The sequence below is a fragment of the Triturus cristatus genome, chromosome 3_2, assembly GCF_964204655.1.
Source record: "Triturus cristatus chromosome 3_2, aTriCri1.1, whole genome shotgun sequence".
Classification (NCBI taxonomy): domain Eukaryota; kingdom Metazoa; phylum Chordata; class Amphibia; order Caudata; family Salamandridae; genus Triturus; species Triturus cristatus.
The window spans coordinates 15608949-15628042 of record NC_140584.1 but is presented as its reverse complement, the minus strand read 5'-3'; the positions used below and the strand labels follow the sequence as shown (position 1 = coordinate 15628042).

The 19094-nt window shown below is 46.3% G+C and overlaps 1 protein-coding gene across 3 annotated transcripts in view; it reads right to left on the bottom strand.

Moving 5' to 3' along the window:
* The window catches only part of FLI1 (Fli-1 proto-oncogene, ETS transcription factor), a 555431-nt gene extending 537903 nt beyond the window's left edge, over positions 1-17528 (bottom strand). For 2 of the 3 annotated variants that reach the window (XM_085647183.1, XM_085647185.1), the window contains exon 1: positions 17096-17528. In XM_085647183.1, coding sequence (XP_085503309.1) covers positions 17096-17125 — 30 coding nt within the window. In that variant the 5' untranslated portion in view covers positions 17126-17528. Of the gene's footprint in view, positions 1-15600; positions 15937-17095 lie in introns of those variants that run through there. The other variant, XM_085647184.1, reaches the window with a different exon arrangement.
* Positions 17529-19094: the final 1566 nt, after the last annotated feature.

The following is a 19094-nucleotide window of genomic DNA, read 5'->3' as shown; positions in this document are numbered from 1 at the left end:
ACGCCAAAAGACTTGGCAAACTACCTGTCTCAACTAGAGAAGTGATCATCATTCCTTTGCTAAAGCTGGGCAAGCAGGGATGGGATAAAATAGCGTGCCGCCCCTTATCTATGCTCAATCTCGATTATAAAATACTAAGCAAAATTTTAGCCTCCCGTTTACTCCCTCACATGACCACCCTTATACATAACGACCAGTCCGGATTCATCTCTACTAGAAACACAGCGCTCAATATTAGAAGGCTCATGCATGTCTTAGATGCGGATACTTACCCAGCAGATACTGCAACGATATTCGCGGTGGACATAGAAAAAGCCTCCGACAGTCTAGAGTGGGCTTTCCTGTTCCATGTGATGTGGAAGATCTTTGTGAGCTGGACGGCTCTTTTATACACTGACTCCACCGCCAGAATTAAAACTGGCAGCCTAATCTCGGACGCTTGTGGGGTGGGGCGTTGCACGCAACAGGGTTGTCCCCTCTTCCCGCTGTTGTTTACTCCGGCGATGAAGCCCTTGGCAGCACATGCCACGTCAGGGCGGACATATTGAGGGCTCAACGTGAACGGGCAGTTTCATCATATTGTCTTATATGCTGACGACCTTTTGCTTTTCCTCGCTGACTCGGAAGCGGAACTCTTGGGGGCGTAAAACCTACTGTAAGCTCTCAGCAGAGTAGTGGGACTGAAGGTAAACTGGTCGAAATCTTGCCTATTTCCGGTGCGTGAGGATAGGGCAGGCCCGCAAAGCACAGAGGGTATGAACTGGGAAGACCGGTGTCTGCCCTACCCGGGCACACATATTTACCACAAACAACAGGACATCATTGAGGGTAATCTTGGGAAGGCCCTCAGAGGGGCAAAAGCTAACTTCGAATTTTGGGGTTCTCTGCCGCTGTCCGTGGCTGGCCGGGTGGCCCTCCTCAAAATGGTAACTCTCCCGAGGCTCTTATATTACTTAGGGACATTTCCGATCTGGATCCCAGCAACGTATTTCAAGCAGCTTTATTCACTGGTCACAGCCTTCCTTTGGGGTAAGGGCAGACATAGGGTGGCCCTCATTACCCTCATGCGCCCACGGGCAGAGGGCGGCCTAGCAGTTCCAGATTTTGAGACCTATTATCTGGCAGCACAATTTCAATGGCTCACACAGTGGGTGGCGAAGATCACTAGGGGAGTTGACGAGTGCAGAGAGGACTTGGGGCCCCTGTTGTTGCTGTCCCGCATTATTATGCGGCTTTCGGTCGGCACCGCGCCCCTTACCCTGGAATTTGCCACGGCACGGAAATGCTGGAACAGATATCTACGTAGAGCTTCTATCAAATGTCCATATGCACCAGAAATGCCATTGATAATGTGCAGAGCCTTGCCACATGGTGGCAATTGGCAGAGATTGGAGGCTTGGGTGAAATAGGGGCTGACTGCCATAGGGGACTTATATGAGGAGGGAGTCATGACCCTGTTTAATGACCTACAGACTCGCTTTGACTTGCCTAGGGGTGATTTCCTACTATACATGGCCCTCACTGCATCTATCAGAAAGCACTGGGGTAGGGGACTTGCGGAACCCCCAACATAAATGGGCTGCCAGTACATAGTGTTGTCAGCAGGCACCTTTAAGGCAGTGACGTGCCTCTATAGACGAATGACTTGGAATCCATACTCGCCCTGTCTGACCTGAAACTCAAATGGGAAGGGGATATAGGGGGGGACATTCCAGAAAAGGCATGGGCAAAATTAGTGGGGGGGATGCCTGGAAGAACACAAGGAATGCAAGGTTTCAGCTAGTGCACTTCCATATTCTGCATAGGGCATACCTTACCCCAGTAAAGTTGCATGCATATTTCCCAGCCCAGTCAGCAGCCTGCCCGAGATGTAGCGCAGAAAGTGCAGATTTTAAACACTTGTTCGGGGCTTGCCAATTCCTAGAAAATTATCGGGAGGAGGTATTGACATCACTGGCAGACCTCACTAATAGAGAGTTGGACCCAACCATGGCCCACTGCACCTTACACTGGTTCCCCCACACATCAAAGAACAAAATCACTAGCAAGTTCATAGATCTGGGTCTGCTCCTGGCCAAAAGGAACATCACCACTGGTGGAAGGCGCAACAGGGCCCTAGCACAGCAAAGTGGAAAGCGGAATTCCTAAAAATGGGCTGAGTGTGAAGGAGTGATCAGGTTACAAATAGCGCAGCATACTGAGAGTGAAAAAGCCCTGGTGTGAGCGAGAGCTTGGGAAGCGCTCGTTGTGGCAATCAAATCTCCCGAAGCAGATGAGGATGATGCATCTGTAGGTAACCCTGCGGCAGCTATAAACTGACGCACAAACAGCTCCAAGACCACCTCAAACTGTAACCTCACATTTGATAGAGGGGAATGCCAGACGGGCCTGATAGCACTAGGCTGTAGCAGCATTCTAATCAAATATGCATCCCCATTGAGATACTAGTTCTGCCGGCCCCCTGTAGCCTACACTTAAGTGACATGCCTGGGAGGGTGGTGCGGGAGGAAGGGGTTAGTTGGGATTGGGAGTTTTTCAATGGTCGTAACTATTTATCGTGATGACTGTATGCAGTGTCTGAAATGTTGGCATGGACATCAACTGGAGCTGCAACTGCACCCTACATAACCTAATTTACACTGTGATTATACGGTCTACCTGGGGTATGTAACCGAAACCCCCTTTTTTTGGGATGTAAGAAAACTCAATAAAAATCTGTTTTAAAAAAAAATCAGACCTTGCCTCTGGAATTTCAGATCTTTGCTCGGTACCTTGTTCTTCACAGAGAACACGGACCACGAAAAGATCAGGATGAGCTCATGAAGAATAGCACTTAGTTCATAATGCCATGCATGTGAAAACTTGTGAAACAGAGGGGAGACTTTTAGCTTTGAATTATATTTTAACTTTCTCATCCTTTTTTCTCCATTCTCAAGAAAGCTAACAGAAAATAAAATTGAAATGTATCTCTCTAATATTAACTCTTAGGTATTCCCAATATGTTGACATGTATACATTGGAAATCCGTTATGTAAGTGGTCATGGTCCTTCCACCTATCTTTACTACATGAAGGGAGATTGCAGGGGAAAACTCTGGCACAGCAGTTTCAACATGCACGCTTATAGACTACTGCTTAGCCATTTTTTTCTTTTAAACCAGGTAACACCAAACAGTATTTGCACAGTCCTGGGCAACGTCCCTCCTTTAGCACCATAGTTTTCAAGAGATTCTCATTTAAAGGGCTCATCCTCATTTCCTCTTATACACAATGGGCATATTCATGCATCCTGTTCTATTTATATTGACTGGCCAGGTCAGACCATGTGAAAGAATCCTCAGAACGAGTTTGACAAATTAAAAACAGTGCACATTAGTCATCACTGTGGGTTATGTTAGGCCTGCATGGTGTTTTAGGCCAGCATTATGATATCTCAGCACTGTGGGGTATTGGGTGTTGGTAGTTTAGTATGTTAATTTGGGTCATTGCTGTACACCGGACAAGCACTGTGTCATACTGAGTCTGCGGAGCAGAGGAGAGGGAGGCAGTTATGGGTGGGACCTGGGTTAGTTCATGGTTTTTAAGCACTATGAAAACCAGTCAATTTTTAGGTTCTGGAAGGGGGATGACAAACATCACAACTATTCCTCTTTATGAATCATGAATCCACCAGCCAAGGCGTGGCACAGACAAGCATGATGGCAGATGTGTAATCGTGTCTTCCTCCCACCTGGTCTTCTTACATCGTCGTTAGTTAGTATCAGAAGGTGAGTAGATAAATATTCTTTGTAACACTATGCACATCTCATTTTCTTAGCTCAGCTATATCTAAAGATGACAGACATTCTTTAAACAGTATTACTGTTCATGCATTACTGCCACCACACTATAGAATACTTACCATCTGCCACCCTCTGCTTGAAGCCACCGACCTTCTAGGAATTTCTAGGGTCCTGGTTCTAGCTATCCTATGTAACACATGGAAATATGTTTGAGGCCTCAAATAATCAAGACTGACTGACGTGTGGTGTCTTCTGGCACAGAAGGAATCTCAGCTCTCAACCCAATTTTTTTTCTGATTGGTGATTTAACAGGGGTGTATTGCCCACAGTGAAAGGATAGCCTAAAAGAACTCACTAAGTACAACGGACGGATTCTGCAAGTCTCTACGTTTGCTGGACATGTCTTGGAAATATACCCAATTCATCCATTCCCCATCTTAAAGATTTGTACAATGATAATATAGAGAAAAGTATCCTTATCTTACAGATCCTACTGATCCCTTTTAACGCATTTTATGCAGCTATGCCAGATTCTGTTAATTGCCACCCCCTCCCCACCATCACATACACACACACACACACACACACGCTCCTGTCCTCTCTCATCTTAACTGAAGACATAAGAAAACAATAATTGCAGTAAAAAATCATCACAGATCTGTCTTTCTTTGGCTTCTGCCCGAAAATGAAGCCCAGCTAACCTCTTTTCATTTTTGGGCTTGGTCAGAGACAGCTTTCGCTGTCTAATTAGCATCATGAAATTAAAATACATCCATAAATAAAAAATGCATACATGTAGAGGGGAATTTACTCCACCCTCTTCATCCATGGGTCTGTTCAGCTATCATTCACATTCTGCTTCCACGCTCCACAACAAATAGCATGGGGTAAAGCTTCAGCCCATGAAGGCAACTAACCATCCTGCACTGTGAGTGACAACATTTTTCCTGATCACATGGGCAAATTTGCCATAAAATGTGCACTTCAGGGCCAGGCTGGTGGGCCAGTACTTTAGTTTGGGAAATGTTTTTTTCTTTCCACTTTTTATCAATTTTTTAATCATTGAGTTTGTTTAAAATCGGTCTCCAGGTAACAGTAATTAAGGGCCAATAGTAGATTTTCCTTGCACCAATTAGAATCATATTTCCATGTGATGTGTATTAAAACTAAAAAGGGGTTCTAAACCAATTGGGGAGAGGATGTGGCTGAACAGCTAGAGTGGTCGACCTTTTAAGCTGGGGAACCAGGTTCAAGTCTTGACAGGGGTGCTTAACATCCTGTGATTCTGGGCAAATCACATAATCTCCCCCTGCCTCCCCAAAAAATGAATGTGTCTGTCTGTAATGCAACTGGTGCTCAAGTACAGCACTCTGAGGCCTGTTGGTCTAGTTTGAGCTATATAACCCCCCCCCCCCCATCAATGCTGTTAAATTATATGCAATGGTAAATCCTTTTTTAATTTAAATTAATTTTTGCATGCTTAGGCTCGCCACATATAGGAACTATGTTTTTTTTTGTGGCATATTAGTGCAATATTCTTTTTTGAATTAACGATTGCAACAGCGTTACCAAGACCATACCTAATGGCTTTGCCAATACTAGTTTATCTAGTGCAGCTTCTTGATGCCACACTGTTATCATCAGGGAAATGGAATTATGCAATTCCATTTCACATAAATTATGGATCTGCCGCATTTGCCACATCATCTGCTGCATAATCTGCAGATTTTAACAAAAAACATTGTTTCTATCTCGGACAATTCAAAAGTTAGTAAAATAGTAGCAACCCGTGCTACTGCGCAGTGGAAGGTCTTTTCCAAATGTTGACTTCTCACATTTCTGTTGCTTATTGCTATGTTTGGGTGTTAAACTGAAGTGCAACCTATGGCCTGACAGTATTAACAAGTATAAAAATATAAAAATAATGAATACAATCAGGAAATGTTCTGCATTACACCGCATACTTTGCCTTTTGTTGCTGCATAATTTAATCAAACCTGCAGCACAATTACAGTGGCTTTGATTATTATTATTTATTTGCATTGGGCTCAAATCAGTACTCAAATTCTTGTGTGCGCACACACTCACACAGGTCTGAACATACATGCACATACAAAGCAGTTCACACACTTTCTTTAAAACACCTTAGTAGAGTATCCACATTCTCTCTCTTCCTCTTTCTTTTACACGTAAACACACACACAAGCCGTTAAACACTCACAATCAGTCAAACACTCACACAAAAGGCTCACGCAGGGTAAAGGACAGTTTTAACTCCTCACCTCCCGTGGTTTCCTTAATTGCCGCTCTCAGCGGGTCGCCTGGATTCCAGGGTGTGCACAAATGCACACCATAGTGTAAATGTGATTGACAGAGCAGTGTCTGAACGGTATGGACACTGCTCTGTCAAGCTCAGCATCAACTGAGCTACTGTTGAACGGTTCAGCAGGGGCTCAGCACGGGGCTCCAGGGCCACTTTAACAGTCATCCACAGAATTAGCAATAAACAGTACATCAGACATGAGTACCGGTACTCTCCTTGGTGGGGGAGAAGTGCTGGTACTTGAAAGGATAAATATAAGAAGTGCCGGTACTCAGTACTGGTGAGTACCGGCCCATTTAAAGCGCTGAGGAGAGGATGCTGGGTTGTGAACACTTACTGCATTGTGATGTAGAGTTCTTAACAAGATGAGTTTCTAACTCTTTCCTAAGTTTGAGCTGCGCTGGGTCGTCCTAATGGATCTGGGGAAGTTGTCCCAGATACTGGATGCATAGATATAAAAGGCCTGCTGTATTGGGTTTTTTCAAATCTTTTTTACACTTTATGGTATGCAGTCTGATGGTATTCTGTCTGCTGGTGTGCCAAGAACCACTAAAGATAATGAGCCTGTTTGCAAAATATGTTAAATACAGCATCTGCTTTCCATTATCTGTGGCCTGATCCACACAGATTCCTTTTTTGGAAACTCCCATAGATGTTGAGGTTGAACAAAGTTAACAGTAAGAGTGGGCAGTTCTCCTTTAGGTTATTTTAGATTAGATGTTAGCATGTCCTCACAGGCATTTCACAGGTTTAGTGCACTTGACTGGGGTATGAAAGTTATCTGAGAGACGTCCTCTCACCACATTGCATATGTTGACTACCAAGCAACCTAGGCCTTTTCTTGGACCCAGTGGTTTTTGGCTGGCTGGGACACACCAAAGCCAGGCAGAATCCAACGATCCTAGATAGGATGAGTACAATACACTTGTCCGATAACCTGTGCTCTCCCTTGGCTAGCTTGTCAGAGAACAGTCAGGCTTGCCCTCAGGGTCAAAGTGTAAAGTATGGGCACAACCCCACCCTCGCGAACACACTGTGTACGCTACAAAAAGACTTCACACCTTATGTATAAAACACTGGTCTTTGTATTATACCCCACATTGAAATCAAAATGACATACACATTGGAGAAATACTTTACAGTTATATGCAAATGTAGAACTCTTCCATTAGCAGCAGAACAGCATGAACATATATGTACTAGTCATAGGTATTCACTTGCCCCGTTATCCCCTCACCCTCATAAGCAACATAAACCCATATGCATACTTCTCCAAGGTGCTCAGGATCCAAACAGTCACTCCCAGAATCAAAAGCGACAGTAACATATATGCAAGCTGTTCAGAAGTATTCCACCTTCCCGCTAACATGACATTCTCAATATCGCATACCCTAAACAGTTGTAATGGTAAAAAATCACAGGATCTGATTACGCGTCTTGAACCAGCACCTCAGCCACTCAAAGTACACCAGACAACGATACATGTTGCATCTGCTGGCAACACTTTGATTAGATTGTCAGGACCACCAAAAGCAGGACACAGTTACATGTTCTCTTCTATCCAGATTAGGTCTTAAGGCACCCAGCGGAAGCTTCACGAGTGCGGGATCACTATCCCGCCTGTACACAAAACAAATGTGACACCGGAAGCTGGCGCACTTCCAATTTGGAGAATTGTTCTCTTCCTGTGGAGGTGCGAGCTGCAGTTGATAGAGCCAGCCGTGGGTGCACACAAGCACAACAAGACCCCTCCGGCCCAGTCACGGTATTCTCAACAACAGAGCACTTTATGGCGTCGGTACGGAAAAGAAGGAGCCGGCGACCTTGGACAGAGTCCGCAATGTCAAGCACTGAGCATATGAAGGTCAGAGACAGTCTAGGCTGCCAGTTAGGGTCACTTGGACTCGGAAAAATTACTCACCCTATGTCACCCCCAGGTGGGTCACTTATCATTACAAGCAGACTCCTCGGAACAGTGTGATTACTGCATACACCAGGACGGCCTTTGTCTCAACCGGTGATCACTTCCACCCGCTTCTGCTGCACCCTGGATGGTCCCTACGACCTCGTGAAAATGGGGAGATCCATTCTGTCCCTCGGATCTCGTGGACAGGATACCTGCCAACCCCCCTTGGAGAGTGCTTAGAGACCTGGGCCACAACTATTGGCAATTAGATGTAGGCCAGAAACATCCTGCCCCAATAGATCCTCTTGTCACTGTCCCAGCGTCAAACCAGCATAGTATGGTTCCAATCCCACAAGCGTCTTTAACTCCTGAGGTCCCAGTAGTTATACCCACAATGGGCTTTAAAGATGAGATAAGATGAGATAAGTTCAAAAGGCCACCTTTGAAATGCACGTGCCCTCCCTAAATGTCCTGTCTGCCACCCTACCTCAGGAGGCATGATCAATATCTTAAGTGGGACCAAGACCCTGCCACTTAGAATGCAGGTGCCAATTCCACCCTCACTTATCCATCCCAGGAAGGCCCCTCCAAGTCAGAGGTCTGAAATTTCCCTTGTGCCCTTGGCTTATGATAGCCTTATCAGGAATGCACAGATTTAGCTGACCCCCCCAGCACCCAGATGTGGATTCAAGACAGGCTGACAGGCACACAGAGCCAAGAGCACAGAAAATTACACTTTCCAGAAGTGGTATTTCCACATTAGTAATGTCGAATTCACTTGTACCACCAGAGAGGATTTGCCATTACTAACTCATCAATATCAAACAATATACTGCCACTCTTCTGCATGTTGGAAATAAAGCTCAATAGCCTTTCCACAGATCCCTCATGTTAATCCAATGAGAGAAGCAGGTCCTACTGTATCGAACACACCATCCGGTGCCATTCACTACTGGTGCATGTAGCACACATGTGCATATGACCTACCTCTTCCAGACACTGCCCCCTGCCCCCAGGACTTAATTTGATGAAGTGAGAGACATGAAGAACCTTGGCAAGTAGCTTTTTAAATGCCAATCCGAGTCACAGTTACCTGCAGACACAGGCCCAGCCTTGGCAAACCTGAGGCACATTTGAGGAGCTACCTCCGTGGGTGGCACAACCAGTGCTGCAGGCCCACGGAGGAGAATTTGAGTTACATGACCTAGGTATATGTCTTACCCCTAGACAAGATACTTAGAGCTGGTTGTATGATACAACCATGCATGCCTAAACCTCGCATGAATACAACAGTGCGGTCTGAACCACGACCGTGTTTCTATCATGCATGCCTTTATCACGCATGCCTTTGCAATTTATTTCATTGTAAAGGCATGATTGCTAAAAGGATGTGCATGGTAAATTGCACACCCCAGCCTTCCACCCTGCCCACTATTACCCGATACCCCAGCCCTGCAATCCACCGCAGCCCTTAAAACTACCCCGACTCCCCGCCCTGAACCCGAAGACTCGCCCACTGCCTAAAAAACTATCCGGACCGCAGTCCCCCTGCCCTGAGCCTTCAAACTGCCCCCCTCCCCCACCCTGAAAACTTTCCCTTCCCCTTGCCCTGCCCTGAAGCCTAAAACTCGGCCCCTGCCAAAAAAACTACCTCGACCACAGCCCCTCCACACTGAGCACTAAAATTGAACCCCACCCCTGAAAACTTCCCCTCCCCTCGGCCCTGAGCTCTAAAACTTGACCTCAGTTCTCAAAACTACCCCAACCCGCAAGCCCTGAGCCCTAAAACCCTGCCCCCTGCCAAACAACTATTCTGACCCCCCTCCCTGAGCCTTAAAACTGACTCTCATCCCTAATAACTACCCCCCACCCCTCCAAAAAAAACTGGGCCCAGCCCTACTTACCAGGCTGTGTCCTGGAGCTTCCTCTCCCAATCCTTCCTGTTCCTCTCCCCACCCATTGGTTTAGGCAAGCATTATTCCGCTGCGTTGTAAAGGCTGTTTCCCCTTACAGCTACCTCAAATCAGCCAATCATGTATACACCAATCATCAGAATGTATATGACAAGCACATTGCTTTGGCACTGGATAGCAGTATCAAAGCGCTCAAAGTCCTATGCCAGCAAAACAAGGTCCAAACAGTAGGTTGGAAGCCAAAAAGGTCACGGGAGACAATGCAAACAGATGCCAGGTCTAACAGCCCTCTACTGGCATGGAGTGCTGCAGTGTGACCATTACAATACTGCAGAGATTATCGGTGTGCTCAGCACAGCACATCCCACTGTGATACATCTCATGCGAACACCAAACAGAACAGATTTGACAAGCCTCCTAGCACTGATCCAATACACCACGGATAAATCCTATAGTTGACACTTGCCATCAAGTAACGCTGTACACACACCAGGACAATGAACATGTCAGCAAATGACAAAGATGCATGACTCCATGCTCACACACCAAAATCATACACCCACACCTCATTCTGCAGTTACCCCTAAAAAATCCACCCACTGCCGCAAAATGGAATTGGGTGGATCTGAGAAAAACCCTTCTCATAGACATCTCTTGCCTCAGTACTACAATATCATCTACACTGGCCTTTCTAGGAAGCCCATTGCCATACAACAAAAGCTATGGACCTCAACAGTCAAACTGATTGTCAGTCTCCATAAACGCAACATTAAAACTGCCCATGATACCTGCCATCAAAACTATCCACTGTCTTCCAGAAGATGTAAGGTTCAAGTTCAAATCCTCTGCCACCACATTCATAAAGCTTAATGAGGAAAAGTCTCACCGTGCTTGAAAACGATTTCCACAAGGCTACCCCAACTAAAAGCCTTCACTTATCATCTGGAAAGTTGATTGACCAATGATCTTTCTAGAAACACAAACATGGAGACAAATCCCTTGGAGTACAGGACCAAAGATTTTGGAATACATAAACCCTACCTTGACAGCTGAATCAGATCCTACAGGGGGTTCAAACAACGTCTAAGTACACAGCTTGTCAGACTTGCTTTCAATTGAACTCTGGCCAGAATAGGAATCAAGAATGAAGACTATTGTGCAGAGAGTCACAACTCAGCCATCTGAGGTCATTGAAAGAGGAATCGTAGCCCCTTGTAAAGTCAAAAAATATATAGAAACATCAGAGCCATGTTGGAAAGACACCCAGACTGTCGACTGCGCTATATTGTCTCACCTGTGGCAGAGTGTGTGCTATACATATACCTCTAACGTAAAGCAATAATCGCTCTCTATAGCTCTGAGCTTTCAGTGGGCCTCCAACACCTGGTGAATCCCATGTACAGAGATGCTGTATGTTTATTGTATTGTTGTATTTATATAGTGCTTACCACCTGCACATCGGGGCGTACACCGGAGGTGGCACAAGGGACTTGTAAATAAGCCCCATAGGATGCTGAAGCGCTTATCCGAATGGGTTGCACAATTGACTGTGTGGAGTGTGTGGTTGGAACTTTGTTGTCTTTCTTTTGAGTGTATGTGGAAAGGTTTTCGGGTAGTGCCTGACTGAGCAAGAGGTGTTCTTACCTTGCCTTTGGACGCAGCACTTAAATGTGTGAAGGGTGAGTGGTGGGAGAGAAAGGGATTGGATCTGCGGATCCCATTATCATGTTTCTGATCAGTTTATATCTGGAGTCCAGGTTTTATGTGCTGACTGATTGTGTATCTGGGTGAGAAACTGTTTTCGCAAAGGATGCGAGAATTAGAGATCTGCATTGATGAGTCAAACTGTAAGGCCTTCTAGTGGTATCACTGCTAGGGAAGGGGTGGATAGCTCTCCTCCTGTGAGCAAACCCTAACGCCTACTACTGATGTCACTGCTTGGGGTGGATAGCCCTCCTCAGACGATCAAGCCCTAAGGGCCCTGCGGTGATTCTAGTGCTAGGGTGCCAGGAGGTGACAGCCCTTGCCACGTGACCAGGCCTTATAATAGAAACAGAAGTGAATTTATATCTCTGAACGCATCTGGCGATGCATACAAAAAAAATCTTGTTTTATGAATTTAAGTATTACCACGCGCTTCCATAGCACTCCAAAAACTACATCGTGAGGTACAATTGTGCTGCTGGAACAAACGTTGCTATTTTACTTTTTTAACCCGTTATCGTTTAACATTATTGGAGATCTAGTCAGTTTTCGACTGTAATTTATTTTTATCCGCTCCTCTTCAGTTTCAGAAAAATGTTATCCCTTCACTTTCTTTATTCTTGTAACAAAATGCGCTTCTCTTTTTTTTCCCCCCTCTTTCTCATTGTGTTTCCCTCGCTCTGTTCTCTTACTTTGTCTCCTTTTCGTTATTCCCTGTTTTCCTTTTCTTATTTCATTGGGTTTTCTGTGTACCTATCTTCCCTTCCTTGATTTTCTTACTCTCTCCTCACTTTCTACTTTTTGCGTTCTCCCTGATCAATTTTGCCTTTCTTTCCGTTTTAATTCATTCCATTAATAGTCTTGTTTGGATGGTCTTCATTTTTACCTATTTATTTATTCAATTTTTCCTAATTATTGGCTTCTCATAGAGCTAACAATTTTTTGTGTGCCTCCTTTCTCACAGTATGCTTTTCATGGCAGCGTAACAATAATATAAAGTGTGTTGAGACTGGGAGGTGAGATATAACTGTTGATTAGGGGAACATTAACAGGACGTAAACCAACACTCGAAGTACAAAAATACTCAGCTCTTAACTTTACTGCGGTAATGCATGGCGCGAGATCGACAGGCGTGCAGCATTTGGGCTGTGGTTGTGGGTTTTCCCAGCAGAGCTGGCCCGTGGCGTGGGGTCGTTTTCACTCATACCACCTCTAATCCCACCTCTCCGCCCAGATATCATGCGCCCCCTGCTGCTTTCAGCCGTATCTTGCGCGGCCACGTGCTGCACTTCCGGGCTTCATCAAAGGAGTTCAGCTGAAAAGGGGCGGCCCCCGGTGCCTGTATCTCTCTCTCTGTCAGATCAAGGAGTCTCATCAGGGCCCGGAGCCGTCACCGACTTCACAGCCCCCCTGGAGGGAGCGGCTAGAGTGAGGAGACGGAGGGTGGCCCGTGGCGATGGAAGGCGAGACAGAGGGATGGAAAGAGGCTTGTTCTGGAGAACAGTGAGAGCCCGCCCCGGGGGCAGAGAGAAGAAGGCTGAAACTGTTATCGGAAAAGAACAAAAATAGAGGAGTGGGATGGCAATGAAATGCTGTGAAAGATAGGTGTGGATGAGCACAGCAGGGGAGCTACAGGGGAGGCATGTTCTAGGGGAGCATGGGATGTTTAAAATACTCTCTATGGCCCGGTGTGAATCGCGGCCCCTTTTTCCGGGACACCAGTCCTGTGGCCTTCTGATGGGAAGGGACCCACTCCTCTCTACACCCACGTCACACCCTGGCCCTAACTCTGGCCCGTTCACAAGCAGGTACCCAAAGGTTTCCACCCATTGATAAACTGGTTTCTTGCGTGCCAATGCCATACGAATGGCAGATTGCAAGAGATAAGTTTGCCAGTTATCAGTAGCACTACGCATGTGGGATGGAGGTCAGTGCAAAGTAATAGTTTTTACAGGTAATAATTGCGGTTTTAGAAAAATCGAGTTTTTTTGTTTTGTTTTTTAAAGACAGTCTTAAAATCTGTACAATTAAAATCTTGAAAACAAAGTGTGCCAGGCCTCCCTCCCCCGACCTCTTACCCTTTTGGCCTCACCTCCTGACGCCATGGGCAATAAACTGGGTGGAGTGGGGTAGGGGGTGGAGTAGGCGCTCTCAACCTAAACAAGTGAAGAAGTGTGGCTCAATGATTAGAGCGGCAGACCCTGATGCACAGGTCTAGCCCGGGACCAGGGTTCAATTCCCCGCCTCGGCGGGTCTTGGGCTCAAAAATTCCACGGACCTGATAATTCTCGCCTCGGTGCCTATTCCAATCATGGAGTCCCACTCTGGGCAATAGCTTGCTTAATCTCCACAACGGGCCCCCACAACGCTAAGGATGCCTGGCCTTCACCTTGGGGTGCCCAGGAGTGGACGCCTCACAGGGAAAGCCAGCATGGGTTCCACAGCGGTATTCGTACAAGCGCCTTGAGACCCTTGCAGGTCAGTAGTGCGCTATACAAGTATCACTTACATCCTGTCTAGCAGGGGAGCACGCACCACTGCAATGCTGTTCCATTCTATGTCGACAGGCGATGTGGCCAACTGCAGTGGGCGAAAGAGTGAAACAATAATGAAACTTAAAAGAAGCATCCCTGTGAAGAGCCTTGTATTTTCACCCTGACCAGGCAGTTTATGTGCGGGCAAAGAGGCGGAGTACCACTTGAGGAATGGAAACGTAGCAAGCAGCTGTGCTCTGTCCACCGGTTAGCGTCGGAGCGCGTGCCCAATGGAATCCTGTTGTTTTTGAATGGGAGGTGAAATTATTACCTCTATCAATCTCACTCTTGCTGGTTAATTATCCATGGCACAGGAGACGTGGTCTGGTGGCTTGGTGTCAGGGAATTAAAACAGGATACCTGGTTTGAAATGCCAATTCCCTGCTTTAGTTAGAAAAATGTGTTTATACTTGTTTTTTTTAGATTCTCTCACTCTTAATCGTCCCCAAAGCAATACAAGTTAAATATCAAATTCAGCTCGACCGAAATTATGCTGCAAACAATTTCCAGCTCTATTGCTCACAGATGTCGGCATAACAGAACTCCGGCGTTTTCACTCGGTCAAACAGTGTGGCCCTGGGCAAAACCATGTATTTCTTTGGCATCGGTTCCTTGTCTGATAGCTTAAATCTCGATAAGAGGAGAGCTCATAGGAGCACCGCAGACCCGGCCTCTGTTTTAACGTTCACACATTATTCACATATGCCTGTAGCAGGCGCATTTAACTGTCAACTATTCTACTGGCTGGTGTGGAAATGCGCTACAAAGATGTAGGCATGAAAACACAAAGCGCTTAGAAACAACGGTGTGGAAATTCGCTACAAAGATGTAGGCATGAAAACACAAAGCGCTTAGAAACAACGAGTATTGATCACAACTTTAAACGAATACCAAGTTTCAGACAGAGCCCTGAGAGAGACAGCTAAATTGAAGACGTTGAAACAGCATGAAGCCACGTATGTGTGCCGCCACTACATGGATCTAAGCACCTCTCAGCGCTGGGAAGCAGAGAGCTCCCCTAACAATCAAATGTGACGCGCCTGATAGAGGACGGTGGGCGCTTACTCCGTTCCACCTTTACTAGAGACTCCAGGCACCCTCAAATTAAGTGATCTTTTTGAGTTTTTAATAGGGCAAACTTGACCCGAAGGTATCAGAACTTTTTGCATGAGCACCAGTTGCATTAGAGACGGACGCATTCATTTTGTTAGACCCGTGGAGATTAAGTGATTTGCCCAGAATCACTGGATGTTGGGCGTCCCTGCCGAGACTCATACCCGCTTCCCCAGCTTCGAGGTCGACCCTCTAGCCACATGAAGGTGCCACGGTGATGCCCCCACCTTGTGTCGCGGTACAGCTGCAGCCCCTCCCTCCTGGCCCTTCTCCTAGAGAGCAGGGGCCATTAACCCACCTCAACCACAGCCCCCGCACGCTCTCACCTTAATGGTCCCGTCCATCTGGAGGAGTCAGTCAGTTGGTCCCACATTGGGTCACCCTGGGGGAGAACAGCAGCCCCTTCCAGTGTGGTCCTGGTCCCCTGTCTCCCTCTCGTGACACAGAAAGGGCAGAAGACAGTTAACCGGATAGGCCTGTGTTTTTTCTCCCTCTCTCGGCTAAATTTGGGAAGTGAAGTCACTGGCGATGCGAAGGAGGAAGCAGCCTGGTCCTGCCTTAAAGCCCCTCGGACCCGTCCGCGCACAGGATACGTGTTCTCTGCAGATAAGGGGCGCAACACAATGGAAGCCTTCGGCATCCCTCCCGGGCGCCGTGTGCCCTTTCCGAGGATGTCTCTGCAGGATGCCCGAGCAGGAAGTGTGTGCGTTGAACGTTCAGTCTTTAATGCACATATTTTGCAATAGTTACTGGCTCAGCTGCAGCGCCTGAGTCACACACTCCGTCGCGTCCCACAGATTTCTCCACTGATGATTTTCCAGTAAAAGACTGGAATGTTGTGACTTGTGTCACTCTTGAACATTACATTAAACCCTCTTGGGTTTAATATCTGACGTTTTAAGCAATGCAGAAAATCGCAGGCTTACATTATTTCACAAGTTAAAATTGGGATTTGTAGCACATTGAAACTAGGGTTCTACGCCTCGAAGCGTATTACTGTTTTATTATTATTAAGTATTAATATTGTTAGTTGTAGGAGTAGTAGTATTTGTGGTGATAGTAGTAGAACTTTTACTATTCATAGTAATATTAGTGTTATTATTGTTATCGTTCGTATTGCTATCCTTACGTTTGCTTTTCGTTTTACTCTTATACATACACATCTAAAAAAAAGTAATATATTTTATTTTCAAATATGCAGCAGAATATGTTTTGGTTAATACCAGTTGCTTATCAAATTGTTTTCTTGTGAGACTTAGAGTCGACAACTTTCCCACCACAAATATAATTGTGTACAGCTCATTGGCCGACAACGCTGCAGTGTGTGGATACAGGTTGCAGATGGCCATACGTAATTTCGAAGCGGCCGTGATTTTATATACAGCCAACTTCCATCTCACTTGTATAGTGTTTATCACATTTTGAACTTGAAAGACAAGGCTATGTCCAGATCGTAGCTAAAGGTTACGGTTCTTTTGCCAAACATATGCTCTTTGGTTTGCATATACTATCTAGTTCTGATATATTTTTCAGTGAAAAGGCTTCACAATCTATGAAATCAATTAACGTTCTATTTACAAGACAGACAGGTGTGTTTCCATTCCATGTAAAATGTATGTTAAGCGTGTATTTTGGCGCATTCATATAGTGGCAAGTTAACCTACCCCCACCCACTCAAAATTAACATGACGAGGCAAATCAAAAAATACGAAAAAAACTATAAGTGAAAAGTCGCCCCTTAAAACTCAGAACAAAATGGGTGTATTTAATTCGGTGCTTTAAATCCCCGAGTGCGTGTTCGCAAGCAGCAGGCACCGTTACCTTCTCCAGAGTGGGTTCGTCCAGCCTCATCAGGGAGTTCTGGGGCCTCAGGTAATATCAAGAATCCGCCTTTTTTTCCAGTTTCGCCCAGTTACACAGCAGTCTAAGGCCCACAAAACATCGAGTGAATGAATGATGGCGGAAGCACAGCTCCCGTGAACCCCACAGTCGACCTGGGAGCGTGCGAGATGTTTTATTCCCCACAAGGGCCTTCTAGGTAGAGTATATGTTCGCCTGGGTCCTTTCCACGGGAGATTTTTCTCCTCTTTTGCTTGTTTTCTCATTCCATCCTTGCTTCGTCGCTCCACTTTCTCCTGTCGTCTGAGTCTCCCATTCCCACTTCTCCGTCGCTATGTCTGTACTCTTTCTCCCGTTCTTGCTGTCTGCATCTCTCGTATCTTTCACTCTTCTTCCTTCTCCCCCTACCTCCCTCTGCTTCCCTCCCCCACCTCTCCAACTCTCTATATAATTGCTTCCCTTCCGTTCTCCACTCCTCTCAGACGCATATCAGTTACTATTTCTCTCCCTCATTCTCCTCCTTCCTCACTGGCACTCGCTGTATTATAACATTATTGTCTCCTCCTCTTTCTTTCCCTGGGTCCCCCCACACTTTCATATACCTCCTCAGTACCTTCCTCCTTCTTTCTCAGATCTCATACTGCCACTTCTATCTTCCGCTTCACCGCGCTTGTTCTCTTCCCATAGTGTCGTTTTCCCGAAATCGGACTTAATCCTGCATTTCACCGTTTTCTATCCTTTTCTCTTTTACTGTACGTTCTTCCGCCTTTACTTTCGTCTCTTCATCTCTCACGCATTCCATCATTGAAGAAGCTCGCCTCCCTTTGCCACCACCTTCTCAGTCACACTTTCTCCCCCCTCTTTCCTCCTATGCCTCCCTTTTTTCTTTTCCTCCTCTACCTCATTTTTTTCACTTCTTTTCCCGCCTTCACATTTTCGAGGTTACTTTCCCTCGGTGTTTTTTATTCCTCTTCTCCCGCGCACTCTATTTTCCCATCATTCTGTCTCCCCCTTCTTGTGGCCCCTTGAAATTAGCCTCATCAATTCAAGTCTAATTTGCAGAGCAGATGTAGACGGGGCAGAACGTGATCAGACCAGGGGCCCGGCCTGCTGAAATCCAGGAGGGCTTTCAGCTCTGTATCCAGCCACGGTATATACGTGGAGAGTGGGAATGGGGATGTGGGGGTGATGGTCCCCCCCACCTCTGTCTGACTTCCTACAATCCAGGGGTCTGCCGCTGTCCCCGGGGAACGGCACATCTGGATGCAGCTAGCCGGGGTCAGGGCCCCCTGTGCCGAGGGCCACAAAGACTGGAACTCAATTAAAATAAATGTCGGCTAACCTCTCACTCCCCGGCGCTCTCTCCCTCCCCCTGGCCCCGGCCTGTCTCTTTAATGTTCCCACATGGCAGCTGTATGTATTCAGAGAGACGGCGGAGAGGCGAGAGCGGGGGAAATTTAATTGCGTCCTTTCCAACCCAAGACTGGTTCCGTTTCCGCACACTGGGAAAAGTTGGACCTTTGCGGAGATACCCGACACACATGTACCCTTCCTCAGCAGCACAGGAAAAGTGTGAGACCTGGAGGTCCTTGTGGGAAGAGTCTCCTCTTACTGGCAATAACATAAATTCGTGGCAATATTCTGCTTCCGAAAAAGATCACGAATTTGCTGCGATGTAGGCAAATCACACTTTGGCTAGTGTTTCTGGCAGTATATGGGGATATATGAAAACCGTGAAGTACGTTTAAAAGTCTCGCTTTAGCGTTCAAAAGCTCCGTGCCCTTGGGCACACATGAGCTATGAAAGATGTGACTTGTGGACTGAACTGCTCCTGGCTGTTCAAGGCAGTGGGAAGTGGTAAAACACAAAAGTATGCCCCTCCCTCTACAAAAGCTGCGCTAACATTTTAATTAAACGAGTTTAATACGAATGTACAAGCCTCTTGAGGTAAATGGGAGCACCCCTCACCCTGAGCTCTAGA